This window comes from Zonotrichia leucophrys, chromosome 29, assembly GCF_028769735.1.
Source record: "Zonotrichia leucophrys gambelii isolate GWCS_2022_RI chromosome 29, RI_Zleu_2.0, whole genome shotgun sequence".
Taxonomy (NCBI): Eukaryota; Metazoa; Chordata; class Aves; order Passeriformes; family Passerellidae; genus Zonotrichia; species Zonotrichia leucophrys.
Window position 1 is genome coordinate 825,170 of NC_088198.1, and position 20,127 is coordinate 845,296.

The window sequence follows — 20,127 nt, forward strand, 5'->3', positions numbered from 1 at the left end:
GGGTCTCTGGAATCCCGGGGCGCTCGGAGGGGTTTGGGCGCGGTCAGGAGCAGACCGGGCAGCAGAGGGGCTCCAGGGCCGGGAGATGGCGCCGGGGCCGGCCCCGCTCGCTCGGGGTCCCCGCCCGCCCCTCCCGGCTCCGGTAATCACGTGATCCCCCCGGGATGCTCGGTGCTCTCAGCCAATCAGCGTGCAGGGATCGCCTGCATCCCGCTCGGCCAATGGGAATCCGCCAGACCTTACGTCATCGCGGCCGGCCGCGCCCCGCCTCGCCATTGGCTGCCGCCCGCGCGGGCTCCGGCCAATCGCCGCTGGCCGCGGCCTCGCAACCACCTCGCCCCCGCGGCCTCACAACGGGTGGCGTCATCCCCGCCCGTTGACCAATCAGAGCCGCTCTTGCCTTTGACAGGCAGGGATTGGGACCAATCGCGGCCCGGAGCAGCGGGGCCGGGGCGGGAGCGAGGAGGTGCGGGCGGAAGCGGAAGCGGCGGCGACGGGGGAAGATGGCGGCGCGGCGGGGCCCGGGGCCGGTGGCGGCGCTGGCGCTGCTGGCGCTGCTCGGCCCGGGGTGGCCCCTCCGCGGGGCCCGGGCCACGCTCAACCTGCAGGAGCTCAGCGAGCTGAAGTACGGCCTCGAGATCCTGGCCGAGCCGGTGCTGGCCGGGCAGGTGCGCCGCGGTACCGGAGCCAACGGCTGGGGGAGGGGGAGGCGGGTGGCGTCCGGGGGGCTCTACCGGGAGCGGCGGACTGGCCATGGGGGTGCTGAGGAGCGGGGCACCGGCTGCGGGTCAGGAGGGCCGCCCGCGGTGGGGGGGGACCGGGAGCACCTGTCCGGGGGCGGAGCGGGGCGGGGCTCCGGGCTGGGGTGAACCGGGGCCGGGGCATCGTTCAGGGGGTGAACCGCCCCGGGGCACCGGTCTGATCCTGTACCGAGACCGGGGGAACTGCTCAGGGGCTGAGCCGAGCCCGGGATACCGGCTAGGGCTGAACCTGGGCCGGGGCACCGGTCAGGGCTGTACCGGGCCCGTGCCCCCGGCTGAGCTCCTCACCGGGGCTCATTCCGGGGCCGGCGGCAGCCGCTGGGCAGTGGAACACGGCCGGGGGTCTCTGCAGGGGCCGGGAGCGCCCGTTCGGGGCGGGAACGGGGCCGGGGGCGCTGGGCCGAGGTCGGAGATGTCCCGGGCTGGGCTCGGGGTCCCGGACAGGGACGGGGAACAGCGGCTCCCGGGGCTCGGGGGGTCCCGGGCAGGGCTCGAGATCCCGGGCTGGGGTCCCGGGTCGGGGTTTAGCGGCTCCGGGGGCTCGGGGAGGGTTCCGGGCAGGGTCGGCGCCCCGGGCAAAGTCTGAGCCCAGCCGGGACAGCGGCTCCGAGAGGTCCCGGGCCGGGCTTGAGGTCCCGGGCCAGGGCTCAGCGGCTCCGGTGGCTCGAGAGGGGCTCAGGGGTCCCCGGATGGGCTCGGGAGTCCCGGGCAAGGTTCCTGGGCCGGGGCTCAGCGGCTCGCGGGGCTCAAGGTCCCGGTTAGGGGCTCAGCCCAGCCGGGGCTCATCGATCCCGGTGTCCCGGGGAGGGTTTCCGATCGATCCCGGTGTCCCGGTGGGGGTTCCCGATCGATCCCGGTGTCCCGGGGGGAGTTCCTGGTCAGTCCCGGTGTCCCGGGGGGGAGTTCCCGGTCGGTCCCGGTGTCCCGGGGGGGTTCCCGGTCAGTCCCGGTGTCCCGGGGGGAGTTCCCGGTCGGTCCCGGTGTCCCGGGGGGGTTCCCGGTCGGTCCCGGTGTCCCGGTCTGTCCGTACCTGCGCTGTGCGGTGCCGCTCCGTGCCTGGGGGGGGGGGGGGTGAGTTCCGTTTCCCCCCCGGTGCCGCCCGCACATGTTCCGGATGTGCGGGGGGGGCAGGGACGGAGCGGGGATTTCACTTTCGGTTCCCCAATCCGGGGCGGTCACACCCGGTGCCCCCGTTTGTCCCGGTTTGTCCCGGGACGGCCCCGGGGCTCCTCCAGCTGATTTGGGGGTCCAGAGGATTTAGGGGGGGTCCAGAGCCCCGTCCTGTGCCCCCCCCCCCCGTGTGACAGGAACAGGGACGGGGCGGGGCCGGGCCGGATGCGGTTGTTTTGTTTTGGCGGGAAGGGCGGGGGGGGGACTGAGGGGATGTGGGGTCACCGGGGGTGTCTGTGGGGTCACTGGGGGGCTGCAGGGTCTCGGGGGGCTTTGGGGTCTCCGTGGGGTCTCTCGGGGGGCTTTGGGGTCACTGGGGGGCTTTGGGGTCTCTGGGGGAAATTTGGGATTGCCAGGGGTGGCTGTAGGGTCACTTGGGGGGCTTTGGGGGCACTTTTGGGTCTCTGGTTGACTCTGTGGGGTCATGGGGGTGCTACAGGGTCACTGGGGGGCTTTGGGGTCACTGTGGGGGCTGCAGAGTCTCGGGGGCTTTGGGGTCACTGTGGGGTCACCAGGGGGGCTTTGGGGTCAGTGAGGGACTCTTGGGGTCACTGGGCGGCTTTGGGGTCCTTGGGGGAAATTTGGGATTGCCAGGGGTGGCTGTAGGGTCACTGGGGTGTCTGTGGGGTCATGGGGGTGCTACAGGGTCACAGGGGAGTTTGTGGGGTTCCTGGGGGGCTTTGGGGTCTCTGTGGGGTCACCAGGGGGACTTTGGGGTCAATGAGGGACTCTTGGCGTCACTGGGGGGCTTTGGGGTCACTGTGGGGCTTTGGGGTCTCTGGGGGGACTTTGGGATTGCCAGGGGTGGCTATAGGGTCACTGGGGGGCTTTGGGGCACTTGGGGTCTCTGGTTGAATCTGTGGGGTCACCAGGGGGGCTGTGGGGTCATGGGGGTGCTACAGAGTCACTGGGGGTCTTTGGGGGTCACTGGGGGGGCTGCAGGGTCTCTGGGGGAAATATGGGGGCACTTGGGGTCTCTGGGGTGTCTGTGGGGTCATGGGGGCCTGCAGGGTCACAGGGGGAGTCTGTGGGGTCACTGGGGGGCTTTGGGGGCACTTTGGGTCTCTGGTTGAATCTGTGGGGTCACTGTGGGGGCTGCAGGGTCTCGGGGGCTTTGGGGTCTCTGTGGGGTCATCGGAGGGGCTGTGGGGTCACCAGGGGGGCCTTGGGGTCTCTGGGGAGTCTGTGGGGTCTCTCTGGGGCTATGGGATCACTGGGGGAATCTAGGGTGTCTGTGGGTCCCGGGGGTGTCTGTGGGGTCCCGGGGTGTCTGTGGGGTTATGGGGGTGTCTGTGGGGTTATGGGTGCTGTGGGGTCCCGGGGTGTCTGTGGGGTCTCAGGGGTGTCTGTGGGGTTATGGGGTGTCTGTGGGGTCTCAGGGGTGTCTGTTGGGTTATGGGGGTGTCTGTGGGGTCTCAGGGGTGTCTGTGGGGTTATGGGGGTGTCTGTGGGGTTATGGGGTGTCTGTGGGGTTTCGGGGGTGTCTGTGGGGTTATGGGGGTGTCTGTGGGGTTATGGGGGTGTCTGTGGGGTTATGGGGTGTCTGTGGGGTCCCGGGGTGTCTGTGGGGTCTCAGGGGTGTCTGTGGGGTCCCAGGGGTGTCTGTGGGGTTATGGGGGTGTCTGTGGGGTCTCAGGGGTGTCTGTGGGATCTCAGGGGTGTCTGTGGGGTTATGGGGGTGTCTGTGGGGTCCCGGGGGTGTCTGTGGGGTCCTCAGAGGGGGCTCCCCAAGGGGGGCAGAGCCCCGGGGGGTGTTTAGGGGTGCCAGGGGGACTCTGAGGTGCCAGGGGAGGCTTTGGGGGGGCTCTTTAGGGGTTCTGGGGGGGGCTCTGAGGTGCCAGGGGGTGCCAGGGGGTATTTAGGGATGCTGGGGGGGCTCTTTAGTGGTGCCAGGAGGGGCTGTTTGGGGATACCAGGGGGGCAGAGCCCTGGGGGGTGTTTTGGGGTGCCAGGGGGTGTTTTGGGGTGCCAGGGGCTCTTTAGGGTGCCAGGGGTTCGTGTTTAGGGGGGCTCTTTAGGGGTGCCGGGGGGGGCTCTGGGGTGCCATGGAGGGGCTCTTTAAGGTGCCAGGGGGTGTTTTAGGGGCTCTTTAAGGTGCCAGGGGGTGTTTTGGGGTGCCAGGGGGGGCTCTGCAGAGGCTCTTTAGGGGTGCCAGGGCCCTGGGGTGCCAGGGGGACTCTTTAGGAGTGCCAGGGTCTGTTCAAGGGTGCCATGCCCTGACCCGGTGCCCCCCGTGCCCACAGCGGCAGGACGTGGTGACGGTGGCATCGCGGTTCAAGCAGCTGTACGAGTGCCACCTGCCCCCCGCGGCCGTGGCACCGCCCCCGGGACCCCCCCGGGACCCCCGCGGGTACAACGGCTCCGGCGTGGCCGAGCTGCTGCGGCCCATGGGCACCGCGCCCTGCCTGGTCAAGGTGGGCATCAGGGGGGCATGGGGGGCATGGGCACCATGGGCACCGCGCCCTGCCTGGTCAAGGTGGGCATCAGGGGGGCATGGGCACCATGGGCACCGCACCCTGCCTGGTCAAGGTGGGCATCACTGGGGCATGGGGGGCATGGGCACCGCGCCCTGCCTGGTCAAGGTGGGCATCACTGGGGCATGGGGGGCATGGGCACCGCGCCCTGCCTGGTCAAGGTGGGCATCAGGGGGGCATGGGGGGCATGGGCACCATGCCCTGCCTGGTCAAGGTGGGCATCAATGGAACATGGGGAGTGATGGGGCACCATGGGCACTGCCCCATGCCTCGTCAAGGTGGGCATCAATGGGGCATGGGGCCATGGGCACCATGGGCACCGCGCCCTGCCTGGTCAAGGTGGGCATCAGGGGGGCATGAGGGAGAGTACAGTGCCCTGCCTGGTCAAGGTGGGCATCACTGGGGCATGGGGGGCATGGGCACTGCAGCCTGCCTGGTCAAGGGGGGCATCAGGGGGGCATGGGGGGCATGGGGACCGCGCCCTGCCTGGTCAAGGTGGGCATCACAGGGGGCATGGGGACCATGGGCACCGCCCCGTGCCTGCTCAAGGTGGGCATCAGGGGGGCATGGGGGGCATGGGCACCGCGCCCTGCCTGGTCAGGGTGGGCATCAGGGGGCATGGGCACCACGCCCTGCCTGATCAAGGTGGGCATCAGGGGGCACGGGGGAGGGTACAGTGCCCTGCCTGCTCAAGATGGGCATCACTGGGGGCATGGGGAGCACTGCGCCCTGCCTGCTCAAGGTGGGCACTAAGGGGGCATGGGGGGCATTGCGCCCTGCCTGCTCAAGGTGGGCATGGGAAGGACACAGGGGGTGCCAGGGAGGCACAGGGGGTGCTGTTGGGTGCCAGGGGGCACTGCCATGCCCCATCCTCACCCCCTGCCCTCTCCCAGACCAAGGACTGGTGGACGTACGAGTTCTGCTACGGGCGCCACATCCAGCAGTACCACCTGGAAGGTGACGCTGGGCACAGGGCGGGCACGGGGCGGGCACGGGGCGGCCCTGAGGACCCCTCCCCCTCAATCTGTGCCCACTGTGTGCCCACCCCCCCAGAGTCGGAGATCAAGGGCGATGTGCTGGTGCTGGGCTATTACCAGTCTGCCTTCGACTGGGACGACGAGGCTGCCAAGGTGGGTGTGCCCCCCGCCCTGGGCACAGCAGGGCTGTCCCGTGCCCACTTGTGCCCACCCTGTGCCCACCTGTGCCCGCAGGCCTCCAAGCAGCACCAGCTGAGGCGCTACCACAGCCAGAGCTACGTCAACGGCTCCCGCTGCGACCTGACCGGGCGTGCCCGCGAGGCCGAGGTCCGGGTAAGGGTGGCACAGGGAGTGCCAGGGGGGCATTGAGGAGCACCCTGGGCACTGGGGGGGCACAGCACCCTGCCTGAGCAAGGTGGGCATGGGGGCACGGGGGGGGCACCATGCCCTGCCTGATCAAAGTGGGTGTGGGGGGTGCCAGAGGGCATGGGGGGCACAGGCGGTGCCAGGGAGCACAGCACTGTGCCTGGTCAAGGTGGCCATGAGGGGCACAGGATGGCCACAGCACCGTGCCTGATCAAATGGGCATGGGGGGCACAGGGAGGGCACCACACCCTACCTGATCAAGGTGGGCACAGGGGTGCCAGGGGGGCGCAGCAGCATGCCTGAGCAAGGTGGGCATGGGGGGCACACGAGGGGCACAGCACCCTGCCTGATCAAGGTAGGCACTGGGGGTGCCAGGGGGAATGGAGGGGGCACAGCACTCTGCTTTACCAAAGGGGGTGCCAGGGAGCACAGCACCCTGCCTGATCCAGGTGGGCATGGGGTGGCATGGGGGGGCACCAGGGATGCCAGGGGGTCACAGCACCCTGCCTGAGCAAGGTGGGCAGCATGGGGGGCACAGAGGGGGCAGTGCACCCTGCCTGAGCAAGGTGGGCACTAAGGGGCACAGGGGGCACAGGGAGCATGGGGGGAGCACGGGAGGCACAGGGGGCACTGAGGAGCACCCTGGGCACGGCAGGCCCTCATGGGGCTGTGCCCGCAGTTCCTGTGCGAGGAGGGCACAGAGGGGCACAGAGGGGCATAGGGGGGCACCCTGGGCACGGCAGGCCCTCACGGGGCTGTGCCCGCAGTTCCTGTGCGAGGAGGGCACTGAGGGGCACAGGGGGCACAGAGGGGCATAGGGGAGCACTGAGGGGCATAGGGGGGCACCCTGGGCACGGCAGGCCCTCACGGGGCTGTGCCCGCAGTTCCTGTGCGAGGAGGGCACTGAGGGGCATAGGGGGGCACCCTGGCCATGGCAGGCCCTCACGGGGCTGTGCCCGCAGTTCCTGTGCGAGGAGGGCACGGGCGATTACATTGCCCGCGTGGACGAGCCGCAGTCGTGCCAGTACGTGCTGACCGTGCACACCACGCGCATCTGCCACCACCCGTTCCTGCGCCCTGCCCCGGGGCTGGCACCGCTGCCCATCCGCTGCCAGCCTGCCCTCTCGCCCGCCCAGTACGTGCAGTACGTGCGTGCCCAAGTCTGTGAGTACCAGGGGGCATGGGGAGTGGGTATGGGGCTGGGGCTGCCCACCCTGGGGCTGGCACTGAGCTCAGCTGCGGGGCTGGCACTGCCCCCCAGCCTGGGGCTGGCACCTTCATCCTAGAACTGGCACTGTCACCCCAGCCTGGGGCTGGCACTGTCACCCCAGCCTAGAGGTGGCACTGTCACCCCAGCCTGGGGCTGGCACTGTCACCCCATCCTAGAGCTGGCACTGGCCCCTTTCAGCATGGGGCTGGCACTGTCACCCCAGCCTAGAGGTGGCACTGTCACCCCAGCCCAGGGCTGGCACTGTTCTCTCCAGCCTGGCCCTGTCCCATCTATCCCAAGGCTGGCATTCTGCCTTGGTCCTAGAGTTGGCACTGTCCCCTCCAGCCTGGGCCTGTCCCTTCCACCCCAAAGCTGGCATTGTCCCCTCCATGCTGGCACTGGCCTTGTCTCCTCCAGACTGGCACTGTCCCCTCCATTCTGGAGTTGGCACTGTTCTCTCCAGCCTAGAGATGGCACTGTCCCCTTAGCCTGGGACTGGCACTGTCCTTTCCAGCCTGGCACTGTCCCCTCCACCCCAAGGCTGGCTCTGTCCCCTCCATTCTAGAGCTGGCACTGTCCCCTCCATGCCAGGGCTGGCACTGTCCCCTCCAGTCTTGGCCTGTCCCCTCCATCCTGGAGCTGTCACTGTCACCTTCCTGGTCCTGTCCCCTCTGTCCTGGACTGGCACTGTCCCCTCTGTGCCAGGGCTGCCCTGGTGCCCTGCAGTGTGGAGCTGGGGCTGTCCCCAACCTGTCCGTGTGTCCCCAGCTGTCCCTGTGTCCCCAGCTGTCCTTGTGTCCCCCAGCTGTCCCCAGCTGTCCCTGTGTCCCCAGCTGTCCCCAGCTGTCCGTGTGTCCCCAGCTGTCCCAGCTGTCCCTGTGTCCCCAGCTGTCCCCAGCTGTCCGTGTGTCCCCAGCTGTCCCAGCTGTCCCTGTGTCCCCAGCTGTCCCAGCTGTCCCTGTGTCCCCAGCTGTCCCCAGCTGTCCCCAGCTGTCCCTGTGTCCCCCAGCTGTCCCCAGCTGTCCGTGTGTCCCCAGCTGTCCCTGTGTCCCCAGCTGTCCCCAGCTGTCCCTGTGTCCCCAGCTGTCCCTGTGTCCCCAGCTGTCCCTGTGTCCCCAGCTGTCCCTGTGTCCCCCAGCTGTCCCAGCTGTCCCTGTGTCCCCAGCTGTCCCCAGCTGTCCCTGTGTCCCCCAGCTGTCCCTGTGTCCCCAGCTGTCCCTGTGTCCCTGTGTCCCCAGCTGTCCCTGTGTCCCCCAGCTGTCCCTGTGTCCCCAGCTGTCCCCAGCTGTCCCTGTGTCCCCAGCTGTCCCCAGCTGTCCGTGTGTCCCCAGCTGACACCAAGCGCAAGGTGGAGGAGATCTCGGAGGAGCTGCGCTCGCTGGACACGCGGCTCTGGAGTGACAGGGACAGCGAGGTGCCATCGCCAGGGGCACCCAGGGACACCCCGGAGGGTACGGCCCTGTCCCCTCCCCGCTGTGACAGCGCTGCCACTGTCCCCTGTGCCAGCTGTGCCAGCCCTGTCCCCTCTGTGCCAGGGACCCAGGCAGAGCCAGCGCAGGATGTGCCAGCCGGGGAGCACGAGGTGCCAGCCACAGCCGGTGCCCAGCAGGACAGCGCCAGGGTGAGTGCCAGTGGCCCTGGGGACACTCTGGTGTCACTTTGGGGTTTGAGCCCTGCTCCATGCCCGGTGTCCTCCCTGCAGGAGCCATCCCCGAGGGCAGCCGGCGGTCGGGCAGCTGGTGAGTCCTGGGTGTCCTCCCTGTGCCACCTCCGTGCCACCCCTGTGTCCCCCATGTCACTTCCATGCCCACCTTGTGTCCCTTGTGTCACCTCTGTGCCCACCCTGTGTCCCCCATGTCACCGCCATCCTGTGTCCCCCATGCCCACCACGTCCCCCATGTCACCTCCATCCTGTGTCCCCCATGCCCACCCCATGCCCCCCGTGTCACCCCCATGCCCACCCTGTGTCCCCCTTGCCCCCTCTATGCCCACTCTCTGTCCCCCATGCCCCCCGGTGCCCCCCCCGTTCCCCCTGGCACTGCCACCCCCATGCCCACCTCGTGTCCCCTGTGTCCCCCTTGTGCCCCCCATGCCCCCGATGCCCCCTGGCACTGCCATCCCCGTTGCCCACCCCGTGCCCCCTGTGCCCCTTGGCACTGCCATCCCCGTTGCCCACCCCGTGCCCCCCATGTTCCCCTGTGCCCCCCATGCCCCCGATGCCCCCTGGCACTGCCATCCCCGTTGCCCTCCCCATGTCTCCTATGTCACTCCCATGCCATGTCCCCCATGCCCCCGGTGCCCCCTGGCACTGCCATCCTCATTGCCCACCCCGTGCCCCCTGTGCCCCCGGTGCCCCCCATGCCCCCAATGCCCCCTGGCACTGCCACCCCCGTTGCCCCCTCCCAGACCCCCGCAGGAGGATCCACTTCAAGGTGATCCGCAGCCCCGGGGACCTGCTGCAGTTCCTCGAGGAGCTCAAGGAGACCACCAGGAAGGTGGGCACCCCCCCATGCCCGTGCCCGTGCCCCCCCTCGGGCCCCCCCGTGCCTCAGTTTCCCCCTGAGCCCCCTCCCGCTGCCCCAGGCCAGGGAGAAGGCCAGCGAGGAGGAGGAGGAAGAGGGGGAGGAGGAGGAAGCAGCCAAGGCTGCCCCAGCCCCGCCGGGCCCTGCAGAGCCCCCCAGCCCCGAGGCCCTGCCCGGCCCCGAGGCCCCGCCCGCGGCGGAGGAGGAGGAGGAGGGTGAGGATGAAGATGAGGAGGAGGAGGAGGAGGCGGGGCCGCTGCTGGCGGGGCTGGAGCTGCTGCCGCGGGAGCAGGTGGCGAGGCTGAAGGAGGAGGTGAAGAACCAGATGGAGCAGGAGTTCGACAGCATCATCAGCGAGGTGGGGACCCCCATTGGGGACCCCCTGAGGGGCACTGGGACCCCCTGGCTGGGGCAAGACCCCCAGAGGGACACTGGGACTCCTCCTTGGTCTGGGACCCCCACAGGGGCACTGGGACCCCCACAGGGGCACTGGGACCACCCTGATGGGACTGGGACCCCCACAGGGACACTAAGACCTCCCCCTGGCTGGGCTGGGACCCTCAGAGGGGCAATAGGACCCTCACAGTAGCCCTGGGACCCCCTGATTGGGTTGGGACCCCCACAGGGGCACTGGGACCCCCACAGGGGCACTGGGACCCCCTGGCTGGGTTGGGACCCCCACAGGGGCACTGGGACATGGAGGTCCCTGGCAGGGATGGGACCCCCTGGCCAAGCTGGGCCCACCCACCCAGGCTGCACTGGGGGAGCCCCAGCTGGGTTGGCTGCCTCCCCCCCCCCCCAAAATGGGGAGCCCCTCATGGCTGTGGGGCCACCCTGCCCACACCAGGGACACCCCCTGAGCATGCTGGGACCCCCTCTAAACTGCTGGAGACCCCCTGGGAGGGTTGGGACCCCCTGACTGCACGGGGAGGCCCTGGGAGGGCTGGGGACCCTATGGGATGGCCAGGGGTGCCCAGCAGAGCTGGGGACAGCCCGGGGACAGCCGGTGTGGCCCCGCTGCTCCGGTCCGTGCTGGCCCGGCCGCCGAACCGGCCCCAAACCCTCCCGGTGCAGGTGGAGGAGGAGCTGGAGACCGAGGGGCTCAAGGGCGAGTTCGACCGGAGCCGCGCCACGCGGACCCTGGCGAGCACCCTGAGCCGCCTGATGGAGCGGCTGGACCGGCCCGAGCCCCGCCGCGACCCCCCCGGGGCCCGCAGGGAGGAAGAGGAGCAGGAGGAGGAAGAGGAGGAAGGAGCCGCGAGGAAGGGCAGCAGCCCCCGGCCGGCCAAGGACGGGCGGGTGCGGGTGCGGATGGGCAGGGCCGGGAGCCGGGACACCCCCAAGGATCCGGAACCCCCCCGGGAGAAGCAGGAGCCCCCCCGGGACAAGCAGAGCCCCCCGCAGGTGGAGAACGAGGTGCGGGAGCTGCTGGCCAAGGAGGGGCTGCGCGCTGAAGGTACCGGGGGGGGCTGGGGTGGGGGGCGGCACGGGGAGAGCCCCCCCAGCCCCAAATGAACCCCCCCGGGCCCCCCTCCCCCCCCGGCAGGGAAAATCGAGATCAAGATCGTGACGGCGGCGGCGGGCGGCGAGGAGGAGGAGGGGGCGCAGTGGCTGTCGGAGGAGGATTCGCGGAGCCTCAAGGAGATTTTCCTCAGCATCCTGGTGCGGGGGGGCGGGGGAGGGGGCACAGCTGAGGGTGGGCAGGAGGGGAATTCGTGGTGTTGGGGGAAAGCAGGGACACGGCTGAGGTGGGGGAAACTGAGGCACGGCAGGGTTGGGGAATGGGGGGGCGTCGTTGAGGGACGGGGGGAAACTGAGGCACGGGGGGACACATTGAGGTGGAGAGGGTGGGGGCAGGACACAGGCGGGGGGGCTGAGGAGGGAAAAGTGGGGTACGGGGGGGCAGTGAGGTGAGGAGGGCACTGAGGTGAAGGGGGGGCACCGAGGTGAAGGGGGTGGCACTGAGGTCGAGGGGGGCACAGAGGGGTGGGCACTGAGGTGTAGGGGGGCACTGAAGTGAAGGGGGGGTACTGAGATGAGGTGGGCACTGAGATTGGGGGGCACCGAGGTGAAGGGGGTGGCACTGAGGTCGAGGGGGGCACAGAGGTGGGGGGGAACTGATTTGCCCCCCCCTCCCCCAGGTGCAGGGCACAGAGGTTGGGGTGGGCACTGAGGTGGGGTGGGCACAGAGAGGAGGGAGGAAGAGATGCCCAGTGGGCACTGATTGGAGGAGGGGCCACAGAGGTAGGGTGGGCACTGAGTCAGGGTGGGCACGAGGTGAAGGCCGGGGCACGAGGTGAAGGGAGGGGCACAGATGTCAGGTGGGCGCTGAAATCAGGTGGGCACTGATTTCCCCCAGGTGCAAGGCACTGAGGTCAGGGGGGCCACTGAGATGAGAGAGGCACTGAGATCAGGGTGGGCACAGATGCCAGGTGGGCACTGATTCCTCCCTCCCCAGGTGCAGGGCACAGAGGTGAGGTGGGCACAGAGGTGACAGGGGGCACAGATATCAGTGGGCACAGGTGGGCACTGATTCCCTCCCCTCCAGGTGCAGGGCACAGAGGTGAGGGGGGCACTGAGATCAGGTGGGCATAGAGATGAGGTGGGCACGGATGGCAGCTGGGCGCTGATTTGCCCCTTTACCCCAGGTGCAGAGCACAGAGGTGAGGTGGGCACAGAGGTCCGAGTGGGCACAGATGTCTGTGGGCACTGAGGGGATTGGAGTGGGCACAGATGCCAGGTGGGCACTGATTTGCCCGTCTCCCCAGGTGCAGGGCACGGAGGTGAGGTGGGCACTGGGGTGACAGGGGACACAGATGTTGGTGGGCACAGCTGGGCACTGATTCCCGCTTTGCCCCAGGTGCAGGGCACGGAGGTGTGGGGAGCACAGAGGTGAGGTGGGCACAGAGGTGAAGGGGCACAGATGCCAGGTGGGCACTGATTTGCCCCTTTACCCCAGGTGCAGAGCACAGAGGTCTGAGTGGGCACAGATGTCTGTGGGCACTGAGGGGATTGGAGTGGGCACAGATGCCAGGTGGGCACTGATTTGCCCGTCTCCCCAGGTGCAGGGCACAGAGGTGAGGTGGGCACAGATGCCAGGTGGGCACTGATTGCCCCTCTCCGCAGGTGCAGGGCACAGAGGTGTGGGGAGCACAGAGGTGAGGTGGGCACAGAGGGGAAGGGGCATAGATGCCAGGTGGGCACTGATTTGCCCCTTTACCCCAGGTGCAGAGCACAGAGGTGAGGTGGGCACAGAGATCCGAGTGGGCACAGATGTCTGTGGGCACTGAGGGGATTGGAGTGGGCACAGATGCCAGGTGGGCACTGATTCCTCCCTGCCCAGGTGCAGGGCACAGAGGTGAGGTGGGCACAGAGGTGAAGGGGCACAGATGTCAGTGAGTACAGGTGGGCACTGATTCCCCCTTTGCCCCAGGTGCAGGGCACGGAGGTGTGGGGAGCACAGAGGTGAGGTGGGCACAGAGGTGAAGGGGCACCGATGCCAGGTGGGCACTGACTGCCCCTCTCCGCAGGTGCAGGGCACGGAGGAGGCGCAGAAGGAGCGGCGCCGCCTGCAGGCGCTGCAGGACAATTACCGCTTCGTCTGGGGGGGCCGCCAGGAGCCCCCCCCGCCCGCCGACTCCGAGGACCAGGACTTCTGACCCCCCAAAGCTGAGCCCTTCAATCCTGAACGGGCCCCCCGGAACTGTGGCTTCATCCCTGCCCTGCCCTGGCACCGGGCACAGGGGGCACCCCAAGGACACCCCGGGGGACCCTGCCCTGTTTAGGGGGCATCACTGTGCCCCCCCAGGGGACCCTGTGCTGTCACCGCGGGCATTTGTGACACGGACGAACTGGGGGGGGGGCAGGGGGGAGGAGTGCCCGTGATTTTGGGGAGGGGTTGTGTGTAATTGGGGTAATTGGGGGGGGTCCTGTTGCCGCTGGAGCCGTCGGTGCCGCCCCCGGCCCGGGGGGGTCTCTCTCTCATAATGAGATGTCGCGTTTGCCCCCCCCCCCCCTTTTATCAATAAACCGAGGTCGCCCCGGGCTCTGTCTGTGTCCCCCCCCCGGGCAGTGTCCCCCCCCCACTGTCCCGGGGGTCTCCGTTCCTCCCCGCCTCGACCAAAATTGCGGGAGGGGCGGGACCATGGCTGCAACAGCCAATCAGAATTGGGGCGTGGCCAGGGGGCTCGCCCGGCCTCGGCCAATGGGAGCGCGGGGGGGCGGAGACAGCGGTGCCACCGGGACCACCGGGACAGCCCCAACCTCGGGGACAGCGGGGACACCGGGACCCCCGGAGGGTCTGGGACCGCCCCAGCCCCCGGTGCACCCGGACGGACCGGGACCGCCCCAGCCTTGGGCACAGCGGTGCCCCGGGCACCACCGGGACCCCCAGGAACCCGCGGAGCCCCCGGATCCGCCGGTACCCCCGGGACCCAGCAGGGCCCCCAGACCAACCAGGACACAGGAATCGACCGTGGGACCCCTGGGCTGGGCCGAGACCCCCGAGCCGCGGCACCAGGTGAGGCCACAGCCGGCGTCCCCCGTTCCACAGCTCCCCCTGTTCCCCCTTAACTGAGAGCAGAGTTCAGTGTCACCCCCTGTCCCCATCTGGATTTGGGGTGCCCGGCGCGGGGTGGTGCCGTTACTGCCCCGTGGGTGCCACCCTGTCCGTGGGTGTCACCCTGTCCCCTCCGTGGCTCCTGTGCCCTGTCCCCCTCCTCCCACGGGCTCCACCCCGGGGCTGCCCCACCCGTGGAAGCTGCAGCGCTGGGGGGTGACAGGGGGATCCCCAGTGACCCCCCCAAGCACAAGGCAGGTGTCCCCACGCTGACGGGGGGGGTTCCCACTGACCCCCCCAAGGTGTTCCCATGCTGATGGGGGGGTCCCGATAAACCCCCCAGGTGTCCCCATGGTGACAAGAGATCCCCACTGACCCCCCCCAAGTGTCCCACGCTGACAGGGGGTCCCCATGATCCCCTCCAGTGTCCCCACGCTGAGAGGGGGGTTCCCACTGACCCCCCAGGTGTCCCCATGGTGACAGGGGGTCCCCATGTCCCCCTCACAGGTGTCCCCACGCTGACAGAGGGTCTCATGGCTACCCCAGGTGTCCCCACGCTGACGGGGGGTCCCCACTGCCCCTCCCCACGTGTCCCCATACTGACAGGGGGTCCCCACTGACACCCCCAGGTGTCCCCATGGTGTGACAGAGGGGTCCCCAATGATTCCCCCCCCACAAGCCAGGTGTCCCCACGCTGACAGAGGGTCCCATGTCCCCCCCCCAGGTGTCCCCATGCTGCTCCTGGGCCTGCAGAGCCCCCGCCTGTCCTTCCCCGGGGGTCTCCTGGTGGGCTTCATCAGCACCTTCCTCCTCCTCCGCGGCCTCCTGCTGCCCCCGCCGGTGCCCGCCCCCAGCCGGGACCCCCGGGTACCCCATGGCCCCCCCGGGACCCCCCCGTACCCCGCGCTCTACGGCGCGGCCCCGTCGGACGCTGCAGGTGGGCACTGCGTGGCACAGGGAGGGGACACGGGGGGGGTGGGACTGGCAGGGGGACTTGGGGGGGGCTTCACCCTCTCTGCTCCGTGGGTTGGGGACAGTGGCAACGCCCTGAGAGTGACAGCTGAGGGAGCTGAGGGTGTTGGGGGAAAGCAGGGACACGGCTGAGGTGGGGGAAACTGAGGCACGGCAGGGCTGGGGAGTGGGGGGGGCGTCACTGAGGAACGGGGGAAACTGAGGCACGGGGAGATACATTGAGGTGGAGAGGGTGGGGGCAGGACACAGGCGGGGGGAGCTGAGGAGGGAAAAGTGGGGTACGGGGGGGCAGTGAGGTGAGGGGGGCACAGAGGGAAGGGGGCGTTGGCGGGATGAGGGGCGCTGAGGTGCGGGGGGAGCGTTGCAGGTGGGGACAAGGGGGGAGGACTCTGGTGGGATGGGGCTGGCAGGGGGACCTGGAGGTTCTCACCCCCTCTGCTCCAGGGTTGGGGACGGTGACAATGCCCTGAGAGTGGCAGCTGAGGGAGGGGGCACAGCTGAGGCTCGGCCGGAGGCGAATGGATGGTGCTGGGGACACGGCTGAGGGGGGGGGAAACTGAGGCACGGCAGGGGGGGAGTTGCAGGGGGCAAGGGCGGTGAGGCCGAGTGGGATGGGGCTGTGGGGACACTGACCTGAACGGGTCTCGCCCCCCCGGGTGGGGACGGTGACAAGGGCACGGCAGGTGGCGCTGGGGAGGGGACATGGCTGCCGGGCAATGGGGTCGGGGCCGCCGGGGGGGGAACTGACCGCAGGGCTGGGGGTATGGGGGACTGACAATGCCCTGACAGCGGGCACATCGCTGTCTCTGCCCCGCGGGTTGGGGACGGTGACAATGCCCTGACAGCGGGCACATCGCCGTCTCTGCCCCGGTCCCGCAGGCGAGGACGCGGCGGTGGCGCGGGCGCTGTTCCGGCGGGTGCGGGTGCTGTGCTGGGTGCTGACAGCGCCCCAAACCCTGGAGAGCCGAGCCCGCCACGTGCGGGACACCTGGGCGCGACACTGCAACGTGGCGCTGTTCGTCAGCTCCGAGCCCGCCCCGCAATTCCCGGCGCTGGGGCTGGGGGTGCCCGAGGGCCGGGGGCAGCTCTACCGCAAAACCGCCCGGGCCCTGCTCTTCGTGCACCGGCACCTCCGCGCCAGCGCCGAGTGGTTCCTCAAGGCCGACGACGACACCTTCGTGCTGCTGGACAACCTGCGCTGGCTGCTGGCGCCGCTCCCGCCGCAGCGGCCGCTCTACCTCGGCAAACGCTTCCGTCCCTTCGCCCGCCAGGGCTACATGAGCGGCGGGGCGGGCTACGTGCTCAGCCGGGGGGCTCTGAGCCGCCTGGCCCCCGCCCTGGCCCGCGGCTCCTGCGGCCGCGGCGGCCCCGAGGAGGACGTGGCGCTGGGACAGTGCCTGGAGCGGCTCGGCGTGCCCGTGGGGGACTCGCGGGACACGCGGGGACGGGAAACCTTCCACCCCTTCCCGCCCGAGATCCACCTCACGCACCGCTTCGCCCGCGGCTTCTGGTACCCGCGCTACAGCTGGTACCCCGTGGTGGAGGTGGGTCACAGCCCGGCCCGGGTCACTGGCACAGCCTGGCACTGGGGGGGGGGAGGTGGTTGTGGCCCCCCACAAGTGGCTGTGCCCCCCAAGCACGGCCAGAACCCCCCATGTGTGCCCTCAGTAGGTGCTGTGTCCCTGGGAGTGGCACAGCTCACCTCGGGTGGCATCTGTGCCCACCGTGCCTGGCTGTCACACAGCCACAAACCCCTTGTGTGGCTCTGGTGTCCCCAACACCTCCCCGCGTGTCCCTGGCCACCTCCCGTGGCCGTGACACCCTCGGGGTGCAGCCAGAGCCTCCCCCGTGCCCAGCTGGCATTTCTTGGAGGAGCCGTGGGGGGGCTGTGGCATCGCCACCAAATCCCTGCCATGTCCCCTGCCATGCCAGGATGTCCCTGCACTGTGGAGCTGTGTGTGATCATCGTGTCCCCCATGTGTGACCACCGTGTCCCCCCTCACACGTGGCCACAGCTCCCCCAGTGTGACCCTGGTGGCCTTGGTGCCCCTGCCCATCCCTGACCCCCCTGCCATGGCCGTGGCCCCCAGCGTGTCCCCCCTCCTTGGGGCCCGAGCTCCATCCGCGGTGTCCCCGCTGTCACCAATGTCCCCTCCGTGTCCCTGTGCCTTCTGTGCTGGCGCTGCCCCCGCACTGCTCAGTTCTGCTGCCCCTCCCCACCCTGCCCGTGCCACCAAGGGGTGTGAGGGGGCTCTGGGTGCCCGGTGCCACCCCCTGTGTCCCCCCCGTGTCCCCGCAGGGCCCGCAGTGCTGCTCGGACCTGGCCGTGTCCTTCCACTACGTGTCCGGGGAGGAGATGTACGAGCTGGAGTACCTGAGCCAGCGGCTGCGGCCCTACGGCTACAGAGCCCGCTACCGCCCGCCCCTGAGCCCCCCCGGGACCCCCAACGCCACCGGGACCCCCGGGACCCCCAACGCCACCCGGAGCCATCCGGGTCCCCAAGCCCCCATAGCCTCCGAGCCCTACCGGATCCCCCCGCGCTGAAGTGGCCCCAAATTTGGGGGTTCCCCCCCACTTCATGGCCCCATTCCTGCCCCGGGACCCCAAATGCCCCGAGCCCCCCCGCGTGTCCTGCGCCCACCCCAGCGTGGCCCTAATGAGGCCGTAATTAGCGGCTGTTAATGAGCTTTGCTGAGGGGATTGGTGGCCCCGAGCCGGGGGTGCCGCGGGACGGAGCCTGGGGGGGATTTGGGGGCACCGGGGAGGGTCCGGAGGGGTTTGAGGAGGACACGGGGCTGGGGGAGGGGGGAAGGGTCCCATGGGGGGGGGTCTGGGTGATGGGACCCCGATAGGACCCAAGGAGGGGACAAAGCCAAGCCCCGATGTGGGCACGGTCCCCTCCTGTCCCCTCCTGTCCCTTCCCGTCCCCACCTCCGCGGCTGACGTGGCCGTGCCCCCCCTCAGGATGACCCCGCATGGTGACAGTGACACCCCCAAGTCCGTGATGTCCCCGTGGTCCCCCCGTGTTGTCCCCTCGCCCCCCACGGATCCCCCCCGAGTCCCTGGACCCCCCCAAGTGACCCCCCAGCTCCTGGGGGCGGCCAGAGCGGGAATTTGGGGGGTCGCGAGAGGGGACGGTGCCCCCCCAAGCTGGGGGGTGAAGGAGGCTCCGTGTTTGGGGGAGCCGCCCCTCATTCCTGCTTGAGGACCCCAAATACCCTGAGACTCCCCCCCCTCATCTCCCGCGCCCCCCAGGCAGACCCTCGCGGCCCCAATTAGCGGCTGTTAATGAGCTTTGCGGGGATGTGGTGGCCTTGATCCGGGGCGTGGGGGGGCAAAGCGGGGCTGAGGGATTGAGGGGGGGCCCGGGGGTCTCAGCAGGACACAGAGCGGGGGGGAGGGTCCCACTGTCAGGCTGGGGGGGGTGTGTGGGACCCCACGGTGGGGGGAGAGCCGGGGACAGACGGACAGGGGGACAGACAGACAGGGGACACGGTCGGAGCTGGGGACACGGACGGACCCTGCAGCTGTGAAGGACAGCGGTGCTGGGGGGTGGCAGGTGACGCCTCGGGGACCGTCCGGGGGGTGACGGGAGCAGCGGCTTGGGACGAGGAGGGGACATTGGGGTGGGGGTTGCTCAAGGCTGGGGCGCGGTACAGGACGGGGTGGCCGATTTTGGTGTCCCCATGTCCAATTCTGGTGTCCGATTTTGGTACCCCCGTGTACTATTTTGGTGTCTCGTATCCGATTTTGGTGTCCCCGTGTCCAATTCTGGTGTCCGATTTTGGTGTCCCCGTGTCCGATTTTGGTGTCCCCGTGTGGGATTTTGGTGTCCTCGTGTCCCTGAGCCCGCCCTGGAGCCGTCCCCGTGTCCGATTTTGGTGTCTCCATGCCCGATTTTGGTGTCCCCGTGTCCCATTTTGGTGTCCCCGTGTCCCTGTGTCCCCGCACAGCCCCCCAGGCCCCCCCGTGTCCCCTCCCCATCTCCAGCGGCTGCAGCGGGGCGGGGTTGGCCCCACCCAGTCCCACCGGCCACGCCCACACATGACCACACCTCACGAAGCACCGCCCACCCATCAGGCACCGCCCATGCGCTCGCAATCTTAGCCACGCCCACCTTATTTGCATACCAACCATGCCTACCTATCAAACCCCGCCCTTTCGGATCATAATATGTCGGCTGACCACGCCTCCTTATTTACATACGAGCGGTCGTACATCAACTCACCGCCCTCGGGCCCCGCCCATCTCATTACTATGTAAGCCCCGCCCCAGATCAGATGACCACGCCCATTGCAGGACGCCCCCCCCAGGCCCCGCCCCGCCGCTCAGCTCCGGTCAGGGCGGGGGCGTCGGTGACGGGCGGGGCACGGGCCGGGGCAGCGACCCCTCCCCCGTGCCCCCCGGTGTCCCCCAGTGCCCCCCCAGTGCCCCCCCAGTGCTCCCAGTGCCCCCAGTGCCCCCCAGTGTTCCCAGTGTCCCCAGTGACCCCAGCGCCTCCAGCGCCCCCAGTGCCCGCCAGTGCCCTCAGTGCCCCCAGTGTCCCCAGTGTTCCCAGTGTCCCAAGGACCCCTCAGTGCCCCCCAGCGCCCCTCAGTGCTTCCAGTGCCCCGGGCACACCCCAGTGCTCTGCTGTGCCCCCAGTGACCCTCCAGTGCCCCCCCAGTGCCCCCCCAGTGCCCCCTCAGTAACCCCTCAGTGCTTCCAGTGCTCCTTGGTGTCCCCCTCGTGTCCCCCAGTGCCCTCCAGTGCCCCCCCAGTGCCCCCAGTGTTCCCAGTGTCCCGGGGACTCCTCAGTGCCCCCCCAGCGCCCCCAGTGCCCTCCAGTGCCCCCCACTGTCCCCCCTCGTGTACCCCAATGCCCTCCAGTGCCCTCCAGTGCTCCCAGTGCGCCCCAATACTTCCAGTGCCCCCCAATACTTCCTGTGCCCCTCAGTGCCCCCCAGTGCTCCCAGTGCCCCCCAGTGCCTTCCAGTGCCCCCCCAGCCGCGCACACAGGCCGGACCCCCTCGCCCTGATGCCCCTCACTGTCACCCACCCCCTGTCACTGTGTGCCACCGCCCGTGATGCCCCTACCTCGGGTCATTCCTGCCCCCAGGTGCCACCTGTGTCACCC

General features: G+C 69.6%; 2 protein-coding genes across 6 annotated transcripts; both read left to right on the forward strand.

Moving 5' to 3' along the window:
• Window positions 1-483: 483 nt before the first annotated feature.
• On the forward strand, window positions 484-13,506 carry OS9 (OS9 endoplasmic reticulum lectin). Of its 5 annotated transcripts, XR_010442973.1 has the most exons (15): window positions 484-668; window positions 4,175-4,345; window positions 5,299-5,362; window positions 5,459-5,535; window positions 5,617-5,715; window positions 6,711-6,912; window positions 8,272-8,409; window positions 8,494-8,579; window positions 8,661-8,697; window positions 9,365-9,453; window positions 9,542-9,838; window positions 10,555-10,936; window positions 11,027-11,142; window positions 12,249-12,410; window positions 12,580-12,941. XR_010442973.1 is itself a non-coding variant. In XM_064734797.1 (14 exons), the coding sequence occupies exons 1-14, from the start codon at window positions 504-506 to the stop codon at window positions 13,137-13,139; spliced, it is 2,046 nt and encodes a 681-aa protein (XP_064590867.1). In that variant the 5' UTR covers window positions 484-503; the 3' UTR covers window positions 13,140-13,506. The 5 variants fall into 5 exon arrangements, 4 of the variants coding, with proteins under 4 accessions (XP_064590867.1, XP_064590869.1, XP_064590866.1 ...); XM_064734797.1 differs by lacking the exons at window positions 12,249-12,410; window positions 12,580-12,941 and adding an exon at window positions 13,017-13,506; XM_064734799.1 differs by lacking the exon at window positions 12,580-12,941 and having other exon boundaries at window positions 12,249-12,492.
• Window positions 13,507-13,624: 118 nt separating this feature from the next.
• Window positions 13,625-17,555, forward strand: LOC135459042 (glycoprotein-N-acetylgalactosamine 3-beta-galactosyltransferase 1-like). Its single transcript, XM_064734645.1, has 4 exons — window positions 13,625-13,999; window positions 14,792-14,975; window positions 15,890-16,554; window positions 17,310-17,555. Exons 1-4 carry the CDS (start codon window positions 13,625-13,627, stop codon window positions 17,553-17,555), a joined length of 1,470 nt encoding a protein of 489 aa, XP_064590715.1.
• The last annotated feature ends 2,572 nt before the right edge of the window (window positions 17,556-20,127 follow it).

Excerpts from the sequence above, each read along its gene's own strand:
- LOC135459042 (XM_064734645.1), top strand. The coding sequence starts at position 13,625 with ATGGCTGCAACAGCCAATCAGAATTGGGGCGTGGCCAGGGGGCTCGCC. Across the intron at positions 14,976-15,889 it reads GGCCCCGTCGGACGCTGCAG|GCGAGGACGCGGCGGTGGCG; the intron begins GTGGGCACTGCG and ends CCGGTCCCGCAG. Across the intron at positions 16,555-17,309 it reads GCTGGTACCCCGTGGTGGAG|GGCCCGCAGTGCTGCTCGGA; the intron begins GTGGGTCACAGC and ends GTGTCCCCGCAG.
- OS9 (XM_064734796.1), top strand. The coding sequence starts at position 504 with ATGGCGGCGCGGCGGGGCCCGGGGCCGGTGGCGGCGCTGGCGCTGCTG. Across the intron at positions 6,913-8,271 it reads GTACGTGCGTGCCCAAGTCT|CTGTCCGTGTGTCCCCAGCT; the intron begins GTGAGTACCAGG and ends AGCTGTCCCCAG. Across the intron at positions 8,410-8,493 it reads ACCCAGGGACACCCCGGAGG|GGACCCAGGCAGAGCCAGCG; the intron begins GTACGGCCCTGT and ends CCTCTGTGCCAG.